The sequence below is a fragment of the Simochromis diagramma genome, unplaced genomic scaffold, assembly GCF_900408965.1.
Source record: "Simochromis diagramma unplaced genomic scaffold, fSimDia1.1 OVJJ01000308.1, whole genome shotgun sequence".
Taxonomy (NCBI): domain Eukaryota; kingdom Metazoa; phylum Chordata; class Actinopteri; order Cichliformes; family Cichlidae; genus Simochromis; species Simochromis diagramma.
Genome location: NW_024386785.1, coordinates 1102190 through 1129113, shown reverse-complemented (window position 1 = coordinate 1129113; position 26924 = coordinate 1102190). Strand labels below are relative to the sequence as shown.

The following is a 26924-nucleotide window of genomic DNA, read 5'->3' as shown; positions in this document are numbered from 1 at the left end:
CCCACCGCAGCTTTAATCTGCACGCTGTGAAATGAAACTGTGCAGCGAAGCTTCCTCGACATTTATTATCCGTTCAGCTGTTTAGCTCTCTGGTACGATGAAAGTTTGAGCCTCAGACTCGTCGAGCCTCCGGACTCATTAGGACTGTGATGATCGTAATCGTGTTAATATTTCATCCTGTGAACACAGCCGGCACTGCTCTTCGGTCCGCTCCTCTGTTTGCTCGGTCGTTTTCTGTGTTGACTCGGCTCTGTTGTTCTGTTGCATTTCTGCTACGTTTGTTCATGAGTTCAGTAATCTGTCACCTGCTGGAGCCCTGGATAAATATTAACCCGAGGGCAACACCTTGCCTGCTCTCACCTAACACACTTCAAACACTCTTTCTCTGCTGGCTTCATAAAGCTGTTCTCTCTTAACCCCACTACCTCATTTTACATTCCTCTTTTAATACTTTTGGAGGAAAGTTTAATGACTTCAGGTGAGGCAGACACTTGAGTCATTAACATATGAATGAACGAACCTTTATTGGCATTGCACAGAGTACAATGGAATTCTGTGACTGTCCTTCATGGTGCAAGAGGGAAAACTGAGAAACAGAGTGATGAACACTTCTGAAAAAAATGTGTAAAACACATTATTTGTTGTACAAAGTTTACATAATAAATTACATATTCTATACTTATGGGAAAGTAATAAAGAAAAGTAATAATCTGTATTTAATATTTGAAACTGCAGCAACCAAAGACTTCTGCAACTCAGTACAAGATTGAAAGTACAGCAACACCTGTGATGCGGATGACTGACGATCAATAAAATAAATAAAATAAGCTGTATAGAGCTATGCATGGGAGAAAACTGATGACATGCACAACAGAGAATTCAATTTAGTTCTGAGAGTGTTTTCTCCTTTTTATTTTATATCACTATACAGCACCAGTGCAGCGAGTCTATAGAATCATATTTCTGTGCACTAGTGCAAAGACAAGACCAGGGTAGAAAAAACACACACTAATCAAATTCAGCAGAAAAATGTCACTCAGCCTTCCTCCATGCACATCAATGCCATTATGTAACTGCAGCGTGCACACCCATAGTTAAAACTCCATCATCCAAGTCCCAAAGCAGTGTGCACAGAAGACCACCAACCACCTCTGCAACCAAACCAACCACTCAAACAGCAAAACCCAGAACTGCTGTAAACACAAATGTCATATTTCTGACAGAGCTGTGCTGAAAGATGTTTTCGGGCTTCAATGCTCACGAGAAGAGTCAATAATCAAAGCCTGTTTGAAATTTCCAACCATTCTTCATCCATACTGCCAATCTAATTCAAGGTTGCTGGAGCTGGAGCTTATCCCAGCTTTCATAGCGTGAAAGGCAGGGTACACCCTGGACACATTGCCAGACTATCACATAGAGACAGGCAATCATTTAGGGGGAAGGAGAGGACCCACACAGACATGAAAAGAACAGAAGCTCCACACAGAAGGGCTTCAGCTGGTCGGGGGCTTCAAACCCAGGACCTCATGACCTTTTTTTAATTTTCACTGATTGTCTTAACTGTGACAGAACCACCCATCTCATGAGTTACAGGCTGAGCTAGAGCTGAGCGATATGGCCTAAAATCCATATCGCGGTATAATTTGAAGCATGTGCGGTAACGATGTAGTCTTTTCTTCTGTATACCGTATTTTCTGCACTATAAGGCACACTTAAAATCCTTTAATTTTCTCAAAAATTGACAGTGCGCCTTATAATCGGATACACCTTATGTATGAATTCTGGTTGTGCTTACTGACCTCGAACTGATTTTATGTGGCACATGGCGCTCAAAAATCTGTCAAAAATGTTTTAGTACGACTTTGGTAAAGTACGAAGCCGCACCGCTTGATGGATTGTCGGAGCATTACGGCTACCGTAGTCAGGAGCCCAAAACTCCGTCCGCTTCAGGTCCCAAAGTCAAATGAACTCTGCAGCATCACTGAGAGTTAAAAACTATCTAAATTCTTTCATCTTTAATAAAATGATCAGCGTTGCTGTTTTACCAGGTGTAACAATTAAGTTTAACATCCAGGCATCCATGAAAACAGAATTTATTAAATTTAACGGCGTTAGAAGTTAGCAGGAAGTTAGCTCGCTAGTTTCCACCTAAACATGATATAGCATGTTCTGACTGAGAGATTTCTGAAAAAAATAAAACGTACAGCTCTGCTATCACTTCCAGCATAAATGAAGACAGAAAACTAAACAGCAGTGACGTTTGTAGGGTTACTGAAGTTGGACTAGCTGGTATATAATGATGTGCTACGTGATCGCTAGCAACACAGCTATGTTAGCATAACAAACATAGTGAAGCTGGAGGATGAAGCCAACTTTTTTCCACTCGATAAAAGTTAATGTGAGGGTTCCCGATGGTTAGGAACAAATGCAATCGCATGGCAGGATGCTGTAAATGGACCAAACTTCAGTCAGGAGAACAACTGAGATAATCCATCCACAATATGAGGTTAGTCATTAATATACTGCAACAACATGGGAATAGAGCAGCTGCGAGAGAATTCAACATTAATGAATCAATGGTACAGAAGTGGAGGAAGCGCAGTTTTTGGCTTTCCTCATATTCTAAAAAATGTTTCGTCTCTTCGCTAATATTGTCGCCCGGCATAATTTGCAGATGATATTGTTTGTAGCCGCTGCGATGCTTTCGACCAAAACAGGTGCAGCATGATGACACCACCAACATGCGCTATCGTGATAGAGCGGTATAGTCAAAATCTCTACCGTTGGCCAAATTCATATCGTTTCTACCATATACCATTTATACCGCCCACCCCTACGGCTGAGCTGTGATTTTTGGCTGCATTTATATTTCTCTAAGAGAAAGAAGCAGCAGACGGTCTCTTGCATTTTATCACACTGAAGCCATGCTGCTTCTTTAAAAAAAATGCACAGACACAACATCGGGCTGGTTTCTGGAACATAACAATGAGTTTAGTTGACTCAGATGGCCTCAACAGTCACCAGATCTCAGTCAAACAGACCATTTCAAAAGATGCTGCGCACAAATCTGCACCAGTTGCATGATTCTGTGACGTCAACACGGAGCTAAATCTTTGAGAAATGTTTCAAGCATCTGTTTAAAATTCTGCCTCTGAGAATTTCATGCAACTGCAAAAGATTTGCCTTTCTCACCAAGTTTCTCCAGCTCCACCCTCTCAGCACAAACAAAAGGAACAGTTTAAAAAAAAAAAGATTGATATTGTTAAAAAGCAAGACAGGAACTCTGGAGCAAAGTCTAGAGTTGTTCCTAATTAAGTGGCATCATTAAGAGGTTCCTGTCCATCAACATATTTGTGTGTGACCCGGTCGAAACCGAGGCACAGTGACGAAGATCAAACATTTAAACCTTGACAACAACTTCAGCTTGAATCCACAAATCCATGTTTATAATGAGCTGCACGAAAATATCTCCAGTCTTCATCCTGCTGTGAAAGACAGGAAGCACGACACATGCTAGCTCAATCAATCGATCAATTTCTCATCAGATATGGTTCCCAAGTGTTTCTAAAAACAGACGAGCACAGAGGAAAACATTGAGAAAAGGTTTATTGAGGATACAGGTGTTCCTATTGAGAAACCTCATCAGCTCCTGAAGGCTAGAAAGGAATATACCTCTGACGTACGTCACGTCTTTTACTAAAGTGCACATAAAAAGGCTGCTGAGACTTTTCAGAGTCCTTTTCAGAGGCTAAAAATCCCTGAACCAGCTCTATAAGCCATTTTCACACATGCACTGTAGCCCTGAAGTCTTCTAGACATCATCTGATGGAGGTGAAAATGAGAACAAAAAGGCCTGATGCAGTTGGATTGGACATTAAAGACTCTTTTACCTGCCAGGTCCCCATTGCACCAATGTAACAGCAGCAGCAGGTAATAGTCCGCTGCACTGAACGAGCATCATGTCTGCTTCCTTATGTGTGATTTACACAGGCAGCTTCCTCGTTTAAACCATACACAGCATTTCCATCCGAATCAGAATAGTTCCCCCTGTTTTCTACATATTAAAAAAGATCAAATGTCGAACATTGTTCTAGAATAACACTCTGGACACGGCCATGTGACGTCATGTGTGCAAAAGACTTCAGAAACAGGCATTAATTAAACATGTGAGGCTGAGAGAATGCTTCAAGAGACACTTGAAAACCTCGGCTCTCAAACAAACAGGACAGAGATGGTCGCCAGTGTCCCCGAACGGTAGTGGAGGGTGGTGTGGGGGTGGGCGGGGGGGGGGGGTCTATATAATCTTTATTTTTAGTAACGTTTTTCATTTTTATTTTTCAGGCTCGGCTTCATTTATTAGTCATCCATTCTCACATGCCCATTTCAAAACACAAACATCAGATATGCATAATGCAACATAGTGCCAAAAACAAAATTACTTCCACTTCATGTAAGACATAAAAGCCGATTTCTTTGTCTCCGTGACGGCGGCTGGAGCAAAGCCATGTTGATCTGCTGGGCTATAAACCTTCCTTCATAACGGGAAAAAGTGAAACTCGCCCTGCCAGAGGTGCAAGTTGTAAAATAAAAATCACACCAGCTGTAACTGTCATCTGTACGCTGGGTTAAGCTTGGCTGATCTGAATGGGTGAACTCCTGTTCCTCACAGATATAAGTTTATATATCTACATATATATATATATATATATATATATATATATATATATATATATATATATATATATATATATATATATATATATATTTGGACTGGATGTCAGTTTGATCTGTTCATTCATTCTTAACAGTTCAACACAAAACACAAACTAATCAAATTCAGTAGGAAAATGTCACTCAGCCTTCCTCTGTGCACATGAACCATGCATTATCTGATTGCAAAGACAGATAATGAGACAATCACGCATGCATGCTCGCACCTGCATCCACCTCAAACTTAACCTGAACATGCATGTCTTTGGACTGTGGGAGGGGCTGAATTGGCGGGTGGATGCAGGCAGAGTAACCCTGATTAATATTGTTTCACTTTCAGTCGCATCGGGTCAGGTGTCTGTGAGGAATGAACACAGTGAAAGCAGGTAAGGGAGACACCTGTACATACAGTAAAGACTCTCACACTGAGCTGAAATCAAAGCAACGCAAATAAATTATGTCAACAACGGGAATACATCTTTAATTTTATTTTACAAAGCAAAGTTTAAATCCAGCCTAAAAAGCACCACATGATGATCGTGGATGAAAATGCATTGGTATCTGCATCTGTGATCGATTCATTAATACCATTAACCCTACATTTAAGTCCAGTTTTGTTATTTTCCAGCACCAAACCTCAGGCCCTCCACACTGTGACCCCACAGAAAAACGCTGGAGCACACTTTCCTTCTTGGACCAAAGCGCGAGCACTGAAAATGAAAAAGAGCTGACTGATGGCAGTTTTATCCAGTGTGGAGACATTTCCATTCTGCGCTGTTTGAAACGTTTAACTGCTTCTCTGTTTAGCTGCTCCTTCAGCAGAGTGTCCTAGAGCTGGCTGCCAGATACACCCCCCACTTTACCCCCTTTTATCACTCTTCATCAGAACAGCTCAGATTAAAAGCATCCTCACAGCTCTGCAGCATCCAGCAACACTCCACGCATTACATACATAAACACACCATCACCCACAATCTGATACTACAACCAGCTCCTCCTCCCTGACAACACACCCTGTCCTCTCCACTACAATGATAACAAAACCCAAAACGTTATTTTCCCTCAGGTCTCCTCCTAATCTCTCCATCCTTGGCAGTAAATCAGCTTCAGCTTAAAACACCTTCTGCAGTGTGGAGTGCTTTACACGACAACTCCTCATCCTCATCCTCCTTAATGTACTCTTCATCACCCCACTGTACCCCTCTCCTCCTATATGTATACACCTCTTCCTCTTACTCCTGCTGCCATTCATGACAAACGGTCAGAGCAGACAAAGAGCGGCTTCTATAGCGCAGACCCAGCTGCTGGTCACCATGTAAATACACACACACACACGGTGTCACCCGTCCACTCACACTGATCCCAAACCAGCTGTTACTTTACACTCGCAGTTCTGATTTTACACGGTGCCACACACACACACACACACACACACACACACACACACACACACACACACACGCACACACATAGAGACGTGGTGCTGATGGAGGATGTGACCGACAGCCCGCTGCCCCTGAGCCCGGACAGTAGGCTGCATGGGTCGGCTGTGGATCTGCTGACAGCGCCGTTTGTACCTGCAAGAGGAACAAAATGAAAAAAACAGAAACCGCTCCGACAAACCGGGTTTCTCGGTCAAAACGGCCGAGCGCACACATGCACGCGCGCGCCCCGGAGCCGAGCAAATAAAAGCCAAACCGGGACCCCCCTCTGCTGTTCCGTTACCTTCATAATTCCTGCCGAGTCCCCCTCCGGTTCTCCGCTCCGGTTTAAATCCTCTCCGGGCTTTTAGCGTATTGATCGCTCCCTCGGTGCTGCTGCCGCTGCTGCTGCTGCGTGCATGCGCGAGGAGCGTGCGCGCCGAGAGAGAGAGAGTGAGTGAGAGAGGGGGGGGCGTGTGCGCGATCTCCACTGCAGGTAAAAATGCAAAGCGCTGAAAGGTGGAAGACCACACACACACTGTTACACAGAAACACTGAGCGCAACGTACACGTGTCTTTCTGTATGACTGAGTGTGTGTGCGTGTGTGATGCCCGCAGGTAACTGTGCAGCAGCAGCACCAGCTTAATGGGGCTTTTACTACACTGTGAAAGCAATGACAAGTTAATGTCTCTCTACCGCCCTCCCTCTCTCTCCTCACACACAGCGGAAAGAGGGTCTGATGATAATGTGTAAGGGGTGGTGGTGGGGGGGAGCTCCACCTTCAGAGGGAGGAGTCTGCGTGATGTGTGGGGGGTGTGGTTGGGGCAATAGGCTGACATCAGCGAGTGTGAGTATCTGTGTGTATTGTTAGTGTGTGTGTGTGTGTGCTCTTGTGTTCGTGATATTGTGGGGACATCAGTCGGTTTGCGTACTCACGTTGTGGGGACTCGGCTCCCTCTGGGGGACAAAACCAAAACCTCATTATGTAATTCATCACATTTCAGTACTCACACTGGGTTTGAGGTTACAGGAACATGACTGTGTGTGTGTGTGTGTGTGTGTGTGTGTGTGTGTGTGTGTGTGTGTGTGTGTGTGTGTGTGTGTGTGTGTGAGCCATAGCTATAAACTGATAGTTCTGTGCAACACTGCAGGGGCCCGACTATGCCCACAGGGTTCAAATGCTTAACAGGCAGTTTATCCTCGCCATTGTCGTCCTTGCGAACAGAGGCTCGCGCCAAAAATGACATCACAACTGCTTGTCGTGCACCTCTATTAACCTGCCACATGCAGCGCAGCATCGGCCTCTGTGTGTATTTTCAGCTATATGAGCACGGGAGGACAGAGATTCAGAGACGTTACAGAGGAAGATACAACAGCTGGAGAAAACGAAATGCACTGCTGTGAACTTTGGAAAAACTCTTTGTTTCCTTTTTCAAATTCTCCTTTTCCTTTTTTCTGCATTTACTGTAAGGTTTCAGCTCTAGGAGTATAAATGGTTGTGGATTGTGTTGATGACAGAAACAGATACAAAGAGATGTAAAACAACAAAAAAGACTCACAAGTTGACACAAAGTGACGCATACTTCACAAAGTTTATTCATCACAGCAATGTTAAGTAAGGACCTCAGTTCAAAGCTTGGCTCTTCTGGTGTGCTTGCTGCAGGTTGCTCCTCCACTTTTGACTGCAGAGTTCCTGATGTCCTTCAGGTCTGTAGCAGGTCATGCTAAAGAGAAATAAAAAAGATCCTCAAACAGAGAAACACCGGACAACACATAGTTTCAAACTCTGCCTTTAGTAAAACATACACCTTGTGTATGTTTTATCCATTCATCCATCCATCTTGTATCGCATATGAGGGTCTGGATTTATTGCTTATTATTAGAGGTGTTTTATTTTGTAATTCCTCTTCTTTTGTTCTGTTTCTTGCCAGTTTTCTTCCTCTCCTGCTCTCTATCAGTCACTTGCTCACCTGAGTGGATATGTGGTTAACTGGCTGAGTAGGTTTTACATCTGTCCATCTGATTGTTCCTGGGTTATTTGTTATTTGTTTCCTGTTGTTTCTTTTTTATTTTCTAAGTACTGATTTTTGACTCCAAGGCAACACGTATTACTCCTATGTGAGTCTCTGATTGGATAATATTGTCACTGGTCATGGTCACTGTGATCCATCATCCGTGATTAAGTGCACTCGAAACGTCACATTTACTACTAGATGCAATAAACAAGGAAACTAGATTTCTGTAGTGTGTAAATGGTCAATTCTCTTCGTTGTCTGTATTTGTATGACCTTTGAAATGTCCTCAGACTCCTGCATCTTGACTCCAACCGACACCCTGGTTTATGACAATGATCAGGCCAGAGAATGGACTCAGCAGACTCAGACCTATTCAACACTCCCTCGCTCTCAGAGAGGCTCAGCTGGGCAGCTACAACACATCTCTGGACAGCTATTTCGAGGTGTGTTCAGTTCTTCAGTTTCCCAGTCTGTCCTTTCTCCACCTGTCATGGTCCTCCAGTCTTCCCCTGCTGACTCCCTCTTTCTGTCGTTCTCTCCTCTTTGATGCTCTCTCTCTCTGTCTGTGTATATGAAAGCATGTTTGTGAACAGTTAAAACACCTTTGTGTTTCAGGGGCGGGGTCTCTTCTGGATTCCTGCACTTTGGTCCTGCACACCTGAAAGTGATGAACTCACCTGTTGGTAATCACCTGATTCTCTGGCTATGAAAGACCAAGTCAGACCTTGAGTTGGTGCCTGCTTGTTGAACTATCACTATCACTGCTTCCTTCAACATGTGTGTTTGCGCTGTTTCACTCCATTAACATTACTTACATTTCTTTCTCTTCTTTGCAGAAACCTGGAGGTGGATCCGAGAGAGATTGTTGTGGAGAAAGGAAACTCTGGATTAACCTGTTGGAGCTTTGAACTTCGCTACTTGGAAACCCTTTCTGTCTCAAGTCTAGTCTCTGACTTTCTTGTAAATAAACCTATTCAACTTTTGTTCAGAGTCCTGTGCCGTGAGTCCAACACAAACCCTAGTTTATGACAGAGACACCCAGAAGACCAAAGTAAAAGAACATACACCAGCCAGCACATTGACAGTTTTGCTGTCATCTCCTTACCACAGCAAACTCATCACTTCACTACTCTACTCCCACTTATGAACATGATGCTTTTGAACTCCCACTTCAGTTTTCGAGTCACCCACAAGCTCAGAGAGAGCAATCTGGCTGAGACTCCTCATGACCTCAGACTTGCAGGAGAGTGTGCTGCTCATTCTGACCAAAATAAAAGAATAAATCTGCAGTCAGATTCCTCACCGCTGCGAGCGAGTGTAAAACTATTATATCTGCTAAACATCACATAATGTCTTTACATGTCTTTAAAAGAAGGAGACTTCAGCATTTTTAAAATAAATGAAAATGTGTAATTTAAATTAACATTGGACGCATTCAAAGTGAAAATGATCATCTCTCTCTCTTGTGGTGGTGTTATGTGTTCTCATACTCTAAATATATAAATATGAATCGCATAAAGTTTTATTACTATTATGTTTTCAGTCTTATCGAGTGGGTGGATGGGACTCTACCCTGTCTGTGGTCTCTGTGGTGATTTACAGGTGGATACGCTAATAAATAGCTCTTTGTTTCTGCGGTATGAGCTCTCCTGGGAAACACACACACAGACACACACACACACACACACACTGTTTGTATTTCAGTGCGGTGGTATGTTTGCAAGAACTACTGCAGTCCCAGGTCATTGACCCTGAACCTGCGCCTGACTCTAAATTGAATCTTAAAACTGGTCTAAAGCCTCAAAATTAAGACTGTAAGCAAAGTCCCCAAAAGGTTTTAAACTTGTGCTGGTCCTCACAAAGACAGGCATACAGGCGCGTGCACACACACACTCTCTCTCTCTCTGGTCCATTAGTGTCTCTGTACTGTCATATGAGACCTAATGAGCACTTCATCATTTGTAGTGTGTGTTCCTGTACATTTATCTGTGTAAGGAGGAACTGAAGCTTCAGATCTTGACAGTGACGTCTGAAGACATTCTGCACAACAAATATCAAGATCCGAGTGAGGGAATATCCCATTTAGAAATAAAACTCCTAAATTCAAAATCTTACACGGCTTCAAAGTCAGCTTATGTTCCTTCAGCTGCTCATAGAGTCACACCTATTCAATCTGAAACTGTCGGTGCATTAATCTGCCGAAGCATAACACGCTTATATGAGAAAAACAAGTTGGCCTCTTTTTCCTCATTAATGAGCCCGTTAACTTAGATTTCTGAGAAAACTTTTCATTAAAAAACAAATCTGCTGCATTTTTCTATTAATGAGATATTTTAAAATCCTAAACGAGTCTCACTTCAGAGCTCGATTTGCCTTCCCTGCTTACTTTAATCCATGTTTTAAAAAATAGTTTGGGTCTGAAACACTGAGATACTTGCATGTTTGAGCAATAATATTGTTGGAGGGCTCAGCTAATTAGCAGCAGACGCTGTAGGCCCTCCTCCATGCTGGACTTTGGGGTCTCATTAAGTCAGAAAAACAGCGTTTTTTTGTGTGTTCATGAAAGGGTTGCTCAGAACTTCTGTTCTGTTTTATTACTTTAGATGGACTATATCTCATTATCTCAGGAAAACAAGTCTCTATGTTTTTGTTTTTTTACCCCCTCAATAAATGTGTTATGCTCCTCTACTAATTACAGTTGTGTTTTCAAGGTTGTTTCAGCCTGGTTATTGTATAAAGCAGCACCAATCCACTGATCTATGGTCCTTACTAACTTTCAGAGCCTGTCCACAGAAAATGGACATTTTCCAGGAGAGTTTTCATTTACTGGCTTTATAAGGCAGGAATTTGTCCACAAACATCACTTTTGTTTCATCACCCATCTAAATCAATAAATCCAGGTGTTCCAATCACTTCCATGACCACTGGTGTATAATCAAGCACCCAGGCATGCAGACTGCTTCTACAAACATTTGTGAAGGAACGGGTTACTCTCAGGAGCTCAATGAATTCCAGCGTGGTCCTGAGATAGGATGCCACCTGTGCAACGAGTCACTAAATATTCCACAGTCAGCTGTTAGTGATGTTATAACAAAGTGGAGGCAACTTTAAATGACAGTAACTCAGCCATGAAGTGGTAGGACATGTAAAATCACAGAATGGGGTCAGCAGGTCTGAGCTCGATGAGCAAGCACTTTGGCAACAGTGGGAAGGAAAAACTCCCTTTTAACAGGAAGAAACCTCCAGCAGAACCAGGCTGACGGGGGGGAGGGGCCATCTGCTGCGACCGGTTGGGCCAGTGGTTCCCAAAGTGGGGGGCACACACAGCCATTGCAGCAGGGGGCGGTATGAATAAAAGAAAAAGAAATAAAAAAGAATGCTTGGACACTGCTAGCATAATGGACAGGTTTCTTGACGGCGTTCCCAAACAAATGCAAAGCAGAGGTTGAAACATCGCCAAATATGCTTCCAAGCCAAAGACTAGAACATATGATGAAGCATATCTTGCCTTTGGCTTCACCTGCACAACAGCTGTCGTGCCAAGGGTAGGTCTCCCTGACAGAATTATTTCCTCCTGCATCGGGAGCACACGCTGGGCTCTCCAAATCACGGACTAACAGTATCCCACATTCTTGATTTTTAGTTCACAAACACTTCTTATAAAGACTAACACTCCTGAAACTTTGGAGGTTTAAGCTCTTTATACAGTAAAGGTACAGGAGGATAAAAATCCTTATCAGGCAAAATGTGCTTGGTTTGTTAAAATAATCTCATGTGAGAATAATAGGACTACAGCACAAAGTTGATTACAGAGCGCAAACTGTACACCGGTTTAGTGGGTGAGCCGGTGACCGTAGGGCCAGGGTGCAGTAGGACCGAGTTCAAGTCTGAACTGCAGCCTCTCTGCATGTCTTCCTCTCTCTCTGCTTTACTGTCTCTATGAAAAAAGGCCCAAAATAATAATTTAAAAAAGCACACACCTTCAAACACAGGTGTATGCACACACCTCAAGTCTGTCATTGCAAAGGTTGACAGACTCCACTGGAAGACTTTTTATTTAAAACTCTCGAGAGAGGAAAACAATCACACAGAAAACCCCACGAGTCTTCTAGGATCTAACGTCGTCTTCCTGCTCTGTAATTTTCCTCACCTTCTCCTCCTCCTTTCTACTAATACCTCGTTTGTATCTCATCTGCATCTTCCTTCTCTTTTCTTTTCTCTGGACTATCTTTCATTTTCTTTCTTCTACCCTATTTTCCATCTTCTTTGTGGTCTACACTGGTTGTGATGCCGTTTTAATCCAGCAGGAGGCAGCAAAGATCAGTTTTTAATACAAAAGATGATGTCATCATCCATATGGATTATGGGGAAAAAATTGAGACAGACAGGATTTATTGTGATACTGTGATACTTTAGACTGCAGATGGTTTGCCTGACTATTAATACCTTTGTTTCTGGCATGAGTTACTTTTATGACGTTGACATTTATAACTTTTGCTTTTGGTTGTTTCTGTGTTTCATTTTTATTTTTATTGTCTTTACTTTTGTCTCTCTGCCTGTGTATGTGCCGCATCTCTGGGCTGTTTTTCAATCGCTCCCTGCAGGTCCTGCTCTGACCACTTGGTCTTGCAGAAACTTATGTGTGCAACATACATACTTATAAGAAGGACGTTCAACATACACACAACCAGGACAAAAGACATGGAGACGCATATCCAATGCATAAGAATAAAACAGTGTCACAACAAATGAAAAAAAAAAGATAAAAGTAGAATAAAAATAATGATAAAAAGCCCCGAAGTGGATATTGGTCATTAAGGCGATGGTTTGCAGTAGGAATAGACGAAGTCTCGAGTCTTTCGGTTCTCCTTACAGCTACTCTAAAACAACAGCCAGAGGGTAAAGAGTCAAACTCACTGTGGACTGGGTGGCTAAAAGTAATAACAGAATGAGCCTTTAACAGCTCATGGTTGTTAAAAGTGCCCAAAAGCCCGTCTTGCCAACATCCTGAGATTTTGCTGGCAGGTTTTACCAGAAGTCACAGTCCATTTTTGTTGTTTAGAGTCCTATTACCAAACCAGGCAAAGATACAAAAGGAAAAAACTGATTCAATAAAACTTCTGTAAAATAAAGATGACTTTTCAGAAAGTTCTCATCTTCCTTAAAAATCATTCTTTGCTGAACTTTTGCATCAGCATGAGGTTTAAAATACAGAGATCCAGTTAAACCCGATGTTCTGGATGGATGAGTAACAATAAATAAATAAACGACTGGACTGATGTTAAACTTTTTTCCTTTCTTTTTCTTTCTTTGTTTTTTTAGACCAGGGTGTTTAGTTCTGCTATAAAGGTGCATATGGAAGCCAGCCTCAAGTGGACATAAGAGGAACTGCAATCATTTTTGAAACTTCCATGTTGACTTCTTTCAGACCTCTGGAGAGTGGCACATGATTGTCACATGCTTTCTACCTGGAAACTGATCTTTAGCTCCAGCTGCTACGCATTCAGTAAAGTGGTGGGTTTTATTTAAAACAGGCTGGAAACACAAAAATCTAATTTTCTTTAACACTTTTTGGTTTGACTTGGAAAAGAAGATTATGCATGAACCAAAGGATTGATTTTAACAGTAAATATCCGAAATGCTTTCAGGATTGAGTTCAGACTGTTTTTTTATTCTGTCCTTTATTTAGAGAGAAACAACAAACGAGTGAAAGGAGAGAAAGAGGTAAATCCTCTCTGAGTCCAGCAGCAGCAGCACCGAGGATTATAAGGGGCTTAATATAGAAGCTTAGGGACACACACACACACACACACACACACTCACACACACACACACACACTGCCCTGCATCCTCTCATCTCTGATCTGATGGGGACATAGCTTCTGTCCATCCATCCATCTGTAGTCTCGATCACAAGTATGTGGACGGTGCCATGTTTTTTTCTGTTTCAGCTCATCCAGGCTGAGGCAACATTAAAGTCTGAGCAGGTTTCCATTAGTGTACAAAGAATATTTGGAGACACAGACCTTGAGGTTATGGTGAAAGTGAGACATAAAGAAAGCTTACCGGACACCTTCAGTGACTCAAGTCTAAAAGGCAATTTCTCCATACAGGCTGAACTTAAACTCGATCCTGCTTTGAACTTTTTCTTTTCAACACGTTCTCACTCCCTAAGCCTAATATTTTACGCTAGGTGACAAATCGTCAACATTTTACGCTTTCGGGTACCCAACACGTTCCTGAGGAGAACACATGAGAACTGTTTGGACTCAATCTACACATGTTCGTTCATTTTCTTAAAATCGCTTTGGAAAACACTATTTTACATCATTTAACTGCTGGTTCAGGCTAGCAGTAACGTTAGGGTTAGGGATAAGGTTTGGTTTAGGGCTGGGACACATGGCTGGAACGTCCGCGGGACCGTCATTCCACTGGAATTCAGCCATAACCTGGCGCAGACCGTAACAACGCGGAAGGTCACCTTTGCGTTCATCAGGAACGCCGCGGGACGTGACAAAACGTCGGTATACTACGCCCCGGGAGTGAGAACGATATAGACAAATTCCTAGGAAGAACATGTCGACTTTTTATGTGAGAAATCAGCTTAGACTATGAGTTATTCAGAGACTTGTTTAGAGTACGAGTATTACCCTCCAGGACAGTGAAACAAACTGCTACCAGCTCTAATTTCTACCAGCTTCTATTGCACTTTTAAATAAAGAGTCCGTTTAAAAGGACACATTGTTGTGCACTTGAACGTTTGCTTCATGGGAAACATAAACATAATTAATTACTTATTTAATTTATTGTTATTTTTTATTATTTTAATGCAGCTATGTGTATGCCTGTTTGTTCAGGACAAATTTCCCATGTGGGACAGTGAAATGTATTCCTATCTTCTTATTTTTGCCCTCTGAGCACATTGTAGGATCCTGAAGCTACAAGGGCATCCTGAGAGAACCCAGAGTCACCAGAGTAACAGATGCTGTTAAGTGTTAAAACTGAAGAATGATATTTATTGAATGGTATTCTGGAGGTTATCCACTATGAAAACCATCTTGCCTCAGTAGGACACAGCAGAGAGTTTTCCTGTGCACTGAAAGTCTGCTGGCATGACAGCTGCTGCACCCAAAGATTAGATTGTGTATTTACTGAATATTGTCCTGAAACTCTTCGAAAGTTTTCTAGGACTTTTTCCAGGGCTTTTGGTAGAGGCACTCTGCAGCCTTCTCTGTATACTCTGAACTCATTCTCTGCCGCTGTTAGTCTCCTCTGAGGCCTTTTCCAAACCACAGCCTCAATTCATGCTGACGCCACCTGTCGCTAAATACTGTCAAACCTCAATGAGGATGTGGTCTCAGCTAGTGCAATGCACAGTTTGCCATCTTTGTACTGTTAATGTTTGTCTCCTGAACTGAATTTAAACCACTAAAACCAATCAATGTTCATTAAAACTGCATCTTTACACAGAAATCTTACCTCCACTGTCAGCTTCTTACATGCAGCTTGCCCCAAACACCCTCTGCATCAGGGTTACTGGTGAAAACCCAGCTGATTGTTTTATAAAAGCAAAAGAAATTATTTCCTTGTAAAATGTAATCACTGCTAGTCATGAAACAAAATGCAAACGAAATGTTTCCAAAAATGTGAGAACTATTTGTAAAATGTCACTGAAAACAGAAACATTTAACTGACAGCAGAACAAATACAACATATCAGCATATCAAATCTGAAACCAAGACCACTGTTGATAAATAAGCAAATAAATACTCATTTTAAATTTAATGCCAGGAATAAAACACAAACTAACTGTATCACTTCTTATTTTTTAAATAACTCTGTTGATTTTGTGGAAAAAAGTTTTGAAAGAAAAATGTTTCCCCGTTCCTCCCCCATATAGGATCCAAGCTGCTTTATTCATTTTTATTTCATAACACTTCAAATATTTTCAGTGGGGTGAAAGGTGTGGGCTGCAGGAGGCCAGTTGTGCCTTCACAGATATGAAAGCCACCCGCGCCATGTGCACGTGGATTCTGATAATAATGTGTCTCCTCTTCATCGCAGGTTTCAGTCATTTCCAAAAATGATTTCAGTTATTTCCGATTGGCTTGTTTTCACATTAATGATTTTTTTCTTTGCATTGTATAGTTTTGATCTGCACTTGTGAATGCAGGAATGAACTGTTTGCTCACAGTGATTTTCACATCTGCTCCTGAGAACACGCAGATATTTCCAAAGCAGTCTGTTTTTAAAGACCACCAGCAGTTAATATTAGTCTGCAGTCTTGTCCCAGGTGTATAAAGATTTCTCTGAATTCTCTGAATCTTTAATGATATTATCTACGTTACATGATGAAATCTCCAGATTCTTAATTTCTTTTCCTAGTGGCCCACGTAGTAATCTATAGAGCTTTAAACCTCTTCCCATCTTTAACCGTGACAGAGCCTCTCTGCCGTTTTTATGCCCTTAAACCTTAAACCTGATTAAGTTTCAGGGTTTGGAAGATGCTCGGTCATGTGTTTTATTGACAGCCCTGCCCTCTCTACTTTTTGTAGAGACTTTATGCTAGCATCAAATTCAAAATGTTAACGTTAAAAATAAAAATACTCCTTTTAACATTTGATATGTTGTATTTGTGCAATTTTAGTTAAATGTTGGGCTTTTTATGTTTTACACTTTTACTTTTAAGCTTTTAGAGAAATTGGATCATTTTAATTGTGAAAATGATTTTCACAATTAAAATATCTGAGCGCTCAAAGCCCAAGTAAAACTTGCCACATTCACCCATTCATACAAGCACTTCCTTCTATGGTTAAGTGCTTTACTCATTCACACTCTGAGAAACTCTGGGTTAGTATCCTGCCCAAGCATATTTCCGATGAGTAGATGTCCTCCACCAGGGCTGGACTGGGACAAAAAATCGGCCCGGGCATTTTGACTAGAGACCGGCCCAGCAGGTATTATAGGAAAAAAACATAAAGCCTTTGAATGAAAAGAAACGCTGTTGTGACAGTGATGTACAGTCTTGCTGGTATATGTATGATTTCTATACATTTTACATCAGATAAAAACTTTGGTTGTAAGATTCAGATAATAATTTATTAAAAGCGAGACATTTTTAAATGAGAATAAAAAAGAAAAGTATTTCTTTGTGCCCCCCTCTCCCTGTTAATGCCCTACCTGCCCCCCTGGCAAAACTTTGCTAGACCCGCCCCTGCAGTTACCAGCTGTCAGCTACTTAGAAAAGGATCCTGGTGTTATTTGTCTCTCAGAAACAGTTCATAACTTCCCTTCAACTCATTCATGTCACCTAAAAGGTAAACCTGTTTCTCCATCACAGCTCTGATGATCCAGTAAGGACATCTCCTGGTTTCATCTTCATGTTTCCCTCTCACCACATAACCAAACCGACATCATGACCAGCAGCTTTACAGCTGTGGCTCCAGCAAACATCAGCTGATACTAGAAAGTAATATTAAATAAATTCTAACAACAGCTGATCAAGCTTAAACGTGCTGCTGTTGTTTAACGCGACATCCGCTGGTTTCCTCTTTCTGGTGCAAAGTGGGAGATAAACAAGAGAGAAAAGCGGATCAGCTGATCATTGATCAGTTTCATGATTGAATGAGAGAAGAAGAGGCAGCTGACAGCATAAAGACACAGAATAAATCCACCTTTGTGTCTTTTTTTCCATTCTAGCTGAAGTACGGCACAAACTGCCCACCTGGTGGCCGATGGCCAGTCAGCTATGTCCTCCACAAAATCTTCCATTTCCATTTTTTTAGAGGACACCACTGATATAACGCTGCACTGAAACTGAAATTAAAATGTAATTGCATTTTTTTAAAGTTTCTGGTACAGGCTTGTTAAAAAGACATCGCTTCCAGTTTTTTTAGTGATCCATTAAATAATAACGAAATAATAATTTGATCTTGTGGTCTAAAAATAAACTTTTATTGTTGGAACCCAAAGGGACAAACAGCCACGTTAAGGGTTAATAATAACACACACCTGCGCCCCACTGCAGGATTTTTGTTTAAAGAAAGAAAAATAAATAATGTATTTATTCGTCTCCTCTTTGACTCTGTGCAGGAACATAATCTGAAAAACTGACCTGTGATTTTAGTTCATGACTAATACTTTCTCCCAGAAAAGAAAAGGAAACAGAGGGATTACATTTGTGGTCTTAGGTTTTTACCTTCCTCAGAACATTTATCATTTTAATCAGTTCTGTGATAAAGGCTCCTGTCTCTGCGCCTTTAATTCGTCTCCATTTGCCCTCCCCTTTAACACCGATGTTTTTTCTGTTTAATCCCCAATTGGGAGAGAGAGGGAGGGAGAGAGAGGTAGAGAACCTCTGACAGACAGAGAGAGAGAGCGATGGGCAGATAGATGAAGAGAGTCAGATTAGTGAAGCGAAGCTTAAAAAGAAGCTGAATTCACCTCCTCGATCGCTGCGTGTCTGGATTTATCCTTTTTTCTTCATACTTTTTAACTTCATTTGGAGGTTGATTAATTAATTAATTGATCGATGAATCGGAAAATTTAGCTGCAGCTGCATCAGAAGAAAGGTGGATTAATTTTCAGGTGCATTTGTCAGCGAAATGCGGATAAGTTGTTGGTGACTTGGAATAAAGCAGCTGATGAGGGAACCGGCAGGAAACTGATGAAAGCTCGGATCGACTGACGATGATCATCGGTGTGTGGCGCTGAGCATCAGCGAAGATGTACGAGGAGAACCACCGAAGTAAGCGCTCAGTGAACCTGTCAGTGGATCACTTGGTTAAAGTTCAGATTTCTGTGTTTCAGCTGGAGCCAGACTGGAACAGCTGTATTTTCTGTATGAAGGTCACAGCTGTGCGATTAATCGACTACAGCTCATTTGGCTTTTATTTGTTCCCCGCAGAGTTATGGGAAATGCAGAAGTGATCTGAAACTAAAACTAAATTTTCTCTCCAAAGAAACTCACGAATAGAATTTTAAAATCTTCTAAATGGGCACATTTGATAACATAGAAAAAAAAAGTTTGAACAAACAGCACAAGAGTAAATATGGGACGTGAAAACATCTGGTCCAGTTTGCCATCTGATTCCCTTCACATCACCTGAACTAATGGTTCCTATCATTATGTCCTGTTTCCCTGTGTGTGAGTGTGTGTGTGATGCTGCAGTGTAGAGCAGGGATTCAAACCAATACGTGATCTTTGTGTTTCTTTTCTACTAACTTCAGCTTCATACAGCACATCTGTGCACACCTTAGAGATTTAGAAGCTGCTGTGATCATTTAGGTCACGTTGAAGGCACGAGGAGATCTTGAGCTTTGATATCTTCACTTTCTGGAGAACACGATCCTCACGCTAAATGTTTGTCCACTTTTTAATCTTTTGTGGTCATTTCACAGTTGTCGTGCTTTTACCTGTGGCCTTTATGTGCTTATTTTCAGTCTCTGTGTGCTTAATTAATTTCATTTCCTTTTATTGATTTTTCAACAGCAAGTCGTTTGCATCACAAGTTCTGGTCGCTCTGGGTCCCTGAACCTGAGTTTGTCAGTCAGGTGATGATGAAAGAAAACCAGATATACTGAATCATTTTTTCAGCCTCACAGTTTCTCTCTGATGAAATGAGATGAACTTGATCTCTGATCTAAAAACCAGATTTGCAGTAGAATCAACCTGTGGGTCTGCAGCTCTTTAAGGTCTGGTCTTTGTGTTTTTTCACTGTGTCTGGTTTGTAATCCAGGCTCAGGAACCAGACAGAGTGCTTTTAATGCTTAACTTCAAAGGGGTGTTTTCTGCTTACTGTGTGGAACATCACTCATTGGGGAAACTGCGCTGTCCACTGAGGTGTAAAGAATATGTCATAGATGTGCCATGTGACTCGGGGTAGGAGGGGGAGGGGGGTTCGTGGAGAAGAAACTGGTCCTAGACTGCAGCATAGGGTGAAAAGCACTGTGCCCGTGGCCTTCTATGGCAAGTGCCAATCGGGCTCCACGGTGCCGGGCAGCAAGCACAAGGCCCACTGAAGGATGTTGGGCCCTCAGGCCACCCTCATGAAGTCTGTTCATGATTGTGTGGTCAGAAATGTTTACACCAGTGCTATCCTGGAGGTCATTTTTGTAGTTCTGGCAGCGCTCATCCTGTTCCTCCTTGCACAAAGAGCATTGTATGTGGCTGTGTAGCTGTAGATGTTACTGTTATAAGTGCAGTGAATCGTGGAGGCAGAGGACCACCTCGTCGCTGTGGCCTGATCAGCTTTACTGGATTACAGTGATCTGTCCTGCTTGGATGCAGCCGTGCAGCATCTAAAGCTGTTGGATTGTGTTTATCGTTGTGCTTTATGTTGTGTTTCTGGATATGATGCAGTTGTGCATCTGTGTGGACACGCTAACAGTGGTCAAGTCTTCTTAATAAGGCAGGCCTCAGATCTCAGATATGGTAGCCCTGAAATCCAAAACATGGCAATTTAAAAAGAATGACTCTGCTTCATGTCATGTTGTGAAGTTTTATATATGCATATGTGCCACATTGAGCCCTAAAGAGTTGTCAGAGCCTCAGGTAAACATTGATCAGCTGGTCATCTCTGGAGTTACGCTGTTACCATGAAGGATGACTCTAATAGCTCTAACCTGGTGACATAATGCTCCATATAGAAAATAACACACATATATGTGACTTGGAATCACCCATCTTCATCCAAACTGAGAACATCCTAAAGCAGCACCTGTTTCTCTGTGCATGTGTTTCCTGCTTGTATGAGTCTGTTTCTGCTGCCTGCATTTGGAGCATGTCTCCTTTAATGTTTGGGCTTTTGCTTGTTTATGTTTTCTCCTCGGAGGCATCATATTATTAACACTCAGTAACAAACAGTCTCATTTGAGCTTGAGCTGATTTATTCACAAACATAATTTAGTTTTTGCAGGTAAACGTAAAGCAGCATAAAAACATAGCAGTGGGTCAATGTAAATCTTTATTTTGACAGATTTTCAATCAGTGGATGCTCAGTAAAGTTACTCAGGTCTGCAATAGGATATTCCAATAAAGTTTAAATGGTTGAGGACACATGACAGTTAACAACCCATATGGAAAAGATATATATAAATCTTATAAAGTTTGTATCTGTCTTGTGTGAAACTTGTATGAAAAGCATACAAAAGTGAAAACAGATATAAGATCCCTTGAAAAATTATATAATGAAACTTGTATGTTTTGGATACTTACTAAAACAATGTATGAAAGTAATGAGAAAGTGGCCACTTTCATGAGTAAATCATGTAAGTTTTTACTATTTCTTTTCCATATGGGAATGATCGATATCGTGTGTTTCTGAGACTGATGTTCTCCTCGAGGACCTTTTAGATCAATTAAAAAGATGTTAAAGTTGTTTTAAAAAGGTAATATCATTACCATATGAGTGCCCATTTAAGTAGCACATGAGGACTCTGCAGGGTGAGTTCCTACTTCACCTCCTGGCAAATAGCAAGAACTGTAATTATGTCTCTGTAAGGACCACTTTAGTCAAAATAAGGTTTTTATATCATCTGCAGCAATTTTATATTCTGATGTATGGCGGTGTTCTAGAAATCCTAAAGACAAGGACAGCAGTGGCATGAATAGAAGAGGCATTATTGACAGTGGATTCAACATGGAATATGTCAGAGGTAGTACGAATAGCCTGAAATGGAGGAAAGATTCAAAGAGATTAAAAGTTGTTTTTATTCACAAATGAACGTAGATGCAAAGAGAGCTAACATCTTCTGAGCATCTCTCTTTATATAGAGAAATTGTCCTTTCTGAAAGAAGAATAAAAATCCAGCAGAAATATTGGCTTGAAGTGCTCTGCCAGCAGTGAATCGGACTGCAGGTCAATGAGTTCAAGGTGAACACCACTGGATGCATTTTCCTCTTTGCAAGTGCAAGGAATGAAATGATGTGCATTTCACTCTCAGCTGTTTTGAAGTCCATACATTGCTTTGAAAACTTACTGGCCTCATAACATTGATGAGTACCAACTTAGGCAGTCACCTGATGTTGTGGTTTCTTTCACTGTCGACTGTTTCACTGGTGTGTGAGTGTGACTATGTTTTGGAGTTAAAGTGTGGCTGCAGCTCAGGAGGTAGACGGGTCATCTCCTGATTGGAAGGTTAGTGGTTCCATCCATGGATGTCTGCATGCCAGGTCTCCTTTGGGCAACATACTAACCCCAAGCTGTTCTCTAATGCATCCGCTGGAGTATGAATGTGTGTGAATGTTAGCCATGAAGAAAGTGAACGTGACATGTTGTATAAAGCACATTGAGTGCTCCAGGAGAGTAGCAAAGCGCTATATAAGAATGAGTCCATTTACCATGTGTAAATAGGCCTTTGCGTTGCAGTTTGCTATTTAGTCCTTTTATTAATCCAGACAGCAAATTCAAGATCTTCCTTTCTTCTCACAATTTTTTTGATTTTCTGCTTTCAGGTCCCAGACTATTTTTAGCACTTTGCCCAGGCTGAGCCACCTGTTATCTGTGTGCCTATGTCAGCGGTCCCCAACCCCCGGGCCTCGGACCGGTACCGGTCCGTGAGTCGTTTGGTACCGGGCCGCGAGAGTTGAGGCTCAGGTGTGAAATGTATAGTTTTCAGGGTTTTTATCGGTTTTCAGCGTTATTTTGTTATCGTTTTTATCGTTTACTCGGTTTTCCTGGGTCTTTTCATGTGTGTTATGAATAAATTTTCTTTTTTTCGGTACCGGTACTAGTTTTATTTTGTTGTATTTATCCGCGACACCTTAAAGGCCGGTCCGTGAAAATATTGTCGGGCATAAACCGGTCCGTGGCGCAAAAAAGGTTGGGGACCGCTGGCCTATGTCACCAGCTTCAGTCTCATCCTCCTCCAAAAGTGCAACACACTGTCTGTGATTCAGTGTTCTTACCCTCAATTTTTCAATTCAACTAAACACATCAAAGTGCTAAAGGTAAAGACCATAATAGGCAATAGCAGAGAGAACACTCCAACAATCAGATGACTCCCTACGAGCAAGCACCCTGATCCAAATCTTTTCCCCTGGAGCAAAAATATCAATTTCAGTTCTGAGTTCATTTTAGCCACTTTGTCTTGGTTCCCCTTCAAATCTCTAACATTTTAAGATACAATATTAGGACAGCCATTCACTGTAACATCTGCCAGTTTTCACCATACCAGCACCGCCATCAGTTTTAACCCTTAGCCTTATGGCTGATTTAGGGTAAGTGAAACCAGATAATTGAATGATATCCTGGCTATGTTGAGCTTACTTTGTAGCCCAGGGCACAGAAGGGTACCAGCATAGCTGATGTGGGCTGGTGTTGAGGTCAGCTGAGCTGTCACGATTGCTGGCTGAGCTTGGTTCTTCAAGAATTAACCATGAGCTCTGCATGAATGGATATGGTTACTGAACTCTCCACCTGCTCTGGATCTGTTTTTTACTCCATTAATGATGTTTTCAGTGTAAACAGTTATGAAAACAGGTGGGAACTGTAAAATTCTTCATTACTTTCTTCATAAAGTGTGCAGTCCGGACTGACGTAGGCGTTCCTGCACAATGAAAACCATTATATCTGCAGATGGAGGGATGCTACAGAACCTCAGATCTCTGTCAGGTCTGACCTCAGAGCTCATGTGGGATGAAATTACTGGAGGTTGTGGCTTCCATCTTTTTAAGAGGGACTCAGTTTAATCCTCCTGATCCTGATATAGGAGGATCAGACTTTCTGCTCTCTGCTCACTGAATTAAGATGCTCTTCACGGACTTTCTGATAACGTCGTCATGGAAATTAGCATTTCCCATATAACTTCATCTGTTGCTGTGGCAGTAGAGTTAATCCCTCCTTTTGTTCTGAGCGCATGAAAGAAAGTTAATTTTAACACGACTTAAACCCCCAAGTAACCTTTAAGGTGAGTAGGCTGGTCCATCCTGATCCAGCTGGACTCTGAGACACTGACAGGAGTCTTTCAGTTATTTTAGTTCAGCTGATTTGTTACTGATGGCTCCTTGATGTTGACCTGAAGGGTGCTATCTTTTCACATCCACCCTTGTCTGATTTCTCAGGTGTCACTCTTTTTTTTTTTTTTTTTCATCTGAAGGCTGAGAAATCCATGTTTTAATATCTCACCCTCAGGGCTTTATTTAAAAAAAAGTTATTCGCAACAAATCTGTAAGTCCTTAAAAGTCTGTAACTTTTAACCCTGAAATCAGTTCCATCAAAAAGGATCCAAAAAGCTTTTCAAGCTCTGCAATTTAATCGCAACAATAGCGCTCAGACTTGCTGTCATTTTTTTCCATTCCTCATTCATATAGTAGAAAGTATAGTGTATATATTATAGAACAAAAAGCCCAGAAAGACTAATAGACTAAAGGTTGCTATGGTCATGGTAAATCAAATGCATGAAATTAACTAAATTCATTATTATTATTTTTTTAATCTCAACAGCAGTGTGTTTTAAAATAACTAAGTGAAGTCTTTGCTTTAATGTTGCTAACAGGAGTACACAGGAGCATTTGTAAAAACTGAACAAAATATCTCTTCTATAACTTTTATTTTATTTAAGATAAATAGCTCTTATCTCAGCTTTGTTGATGTTGCTTACTTTGAAACATTTTAGCATAATTTCTAAGGAAATTAAACAAGAATGAATCTACTTTCACAATTAACACAGTTAAGCTTGTGTTTTGTAGGAGGAGATCTGAGCACTTGGATGATTTATCAGATAATAAACATTATAATATTCACTGGACTGACTAGAGAACTGAGCGTGGCTGCTGCTGCAGAACTGTGTTTGTGAGCAGTGAAGAAGAAAAAACTGCTCCAACATTCACTAACTGAACTGATGACCTTCCAGCTGGACCAGGCTGGAGGGTAGCGTGACACACACTAACACACACACACACACTGAGAATGGGCAGTGAAAAGTAGAAAGTTAACAAGGCGGATGGAGAGTTCTGTGCGAGCCATGGAATGTACCACTACACCACACACACTCACACATGTTGGCGAAGACCATCATTAAAATAATGCCAACCTGAAACTCGTTCAGTTTTTTAAGAACGATTCTCATCTTCTCTATGAATTTACTTTAGAGAATGTATGTAAAAAATGTCCAGAATTTCAATAAATCCACATCATCCTTTGCCAAAAGATCCATTTAACTTTAAAAAAATGTTTTGTACTATGTGAGGTCTTTACTATAAAACCAGGTCTGAACACTCAACCTTTTAACATCTGTCTAAAAGTAAGGACTGGCTACAGCGTCCTCACAAATATAAATAAAATCGGATTGGTCCCCACAAAGACACAAGTACCTGAACACACACTCACTGTCCTCTCGATGATGCAAGCTGACTCGGGATAATTCGGGGATAATTGGATGGTTCTTGTTGTCCTGCGGGTGAAGCAGCTTCACCAGCTCTTCAATTGAGTCCTTTTATTTTCCTAAAACATAAAAACTTGTCATCATACGTTGATGCAGCTCAGAGCAGAATATGACCAAATGCATCGGTGAGAAGTTTTTCTAGTAACTACGCAGATCTGCTATAGGAATCAAAGGTCTCTACAGCGAAAATGCTTAACAGGACTTTTCTGAACTCTTGCAAAATAAAAACAAAAGCAAAGTGTAATAATACGAAGTAAACCACGATTCTGCTTTAAAATGTGTACAGCAGAAATGCTTCTTTACAGTATTGCAACCAGGATGACATCACCTGTTAATGAAATCAAAGGACTCGTACAGAAATTATCTGTCCATCATAAAATAGACCCGTCTTAAACCTAACATCCTCCTTAACTCTGATGAGGACCATAATTCTCCTTTCTTCAGTGCACATTTCTTATCAGGAACACTTTCCAGGTTTCCTTTACCATGTTACTAAGCTGGCATTTAATGAGCTTTTCAGATATTTTATAATTAGATAATGACTCTGTTAAACTATGTACAATAATACAAACAAAAACAACAACATTCAGAATCATATTTAGTGTTGTATTTCAGATCATATCAGTAGATATTTGGGATTCAGGTATTTGTTTTAGTTTGATATTGCAAAGCATCACTTGATAGCAATAGCTGGTGCTGCTGTCTTGAAGTGCATAATAGGACTAGTGTTAGAGTTGGCGCATATAATGACTTAGACCTCAGGGGGCTCATAAATAAACAGACCTTCTGTTTTATAGTTATTTTTTTAAGTTTATTAACAGGAATAAAAGCTGAGTTGAGAAACGTATTGTTTTGAAAAACTGTTTGTGTTGGGAAACTGAGTCGTATTATTTTTGCATGAAATTCTCAACACGGGTTAATTGATGGTTCTAGATGTTCTTGGTTGTGTTATGGTTGTTTGCTACCCAGCTGCCCAGTAAGCATTGGTCTAACGTTGGTTTTTGCTTGTTTTGACTTTGTTTTAAATTTGCTTTTGTCAGCGATTTTTGTAAATGTGTCCCTTTTGTCCTCTCTACCACTCCAACCACACTGGACAGCCTTTCTTTGTCTGGTGAGCACTGTCAATATGTCCTTTCACAGTCAATATAAATAATATATCTGTGATATATACTTACAGTATACGCTGCCTCAGTACAAATTAAAGTAAGCCTTATGAGAAAATAATAAAATTGGGACTGAGATTAGTATATTTTTTTTTCTTTTGTATAGAGGTTTTCCACCACACAGGCTCTATAAAAACAAACAACAAATAATAATATATTATTATACTATATTCTACAAAACCATAATAACAAATTACAATAATAACACAAATATTCATCTTCACCCACA

The 26924-nt window shown here is 41.0% G+C and overlaps 2 protein-coding genes and 1 long non-coding RNA gene across 8 annotated transcripts in view; 2 read left to right on the top strand and 1 right to left on the bottom strand.

Annotated features, from left to right (window-relative positions):
* magixa (MAGI family member, X-linked a) overlaps window positions 1-6819 on the bottom strand; it is a 61106-nt gene extending 54287 nt beyond the window's left edge. For 2 of the 6 annotated variants that reach the window (XM_040022674.1, XM_040022673.1), the window contains exon 1: window positions 6436-6817. The gene's annotated coding sequence lies outside the window, so the exon portion shown is untranslated. Of the gene's footprint in view, window positions 1-6435 lie in introns of all 6 variants that reach the window. The other 4 variants (XM_040022670.1, XM_040022672.1, XM_040022675.1 and 1 more) reach the window with 3 other exon arrangements.
* A 1676-nt stretch (window positions 6820-8495) lies between these two features.
* LOC120728018 lies at window positions 8496-9108 on the top strand. Its single transcript, XR_005694624.1, has 3 exons — window positions 8496-8590; window positions 8763-8876; window positions 8984-9108. It is a non-coding gene; the product is annotated as an uncharacterized LOC120728018 (long non-coding RNA).
* Window positions 9109-18554: 9446 nt separating this feature from the next.
* The window catches only part of cacna1fb (calcium channel, voltage-dependent, L type, alpha 1F subunit), a 43972-nt gene continuing 35602 nt past the window's right edge, over window positions 18555-26924 (top strand). The window contains exon 1 of the mRNA XM_040022668.1: window positions 18555-18894. Coding sequence (XP_039878602.1) covers window positions 18873-18894 — 22 coding nt within the window. The 5' untranslated portion in view covers window positions 18555-18872. The remainder of the gene's footprint in view (window positions 18895-26924) is intronic.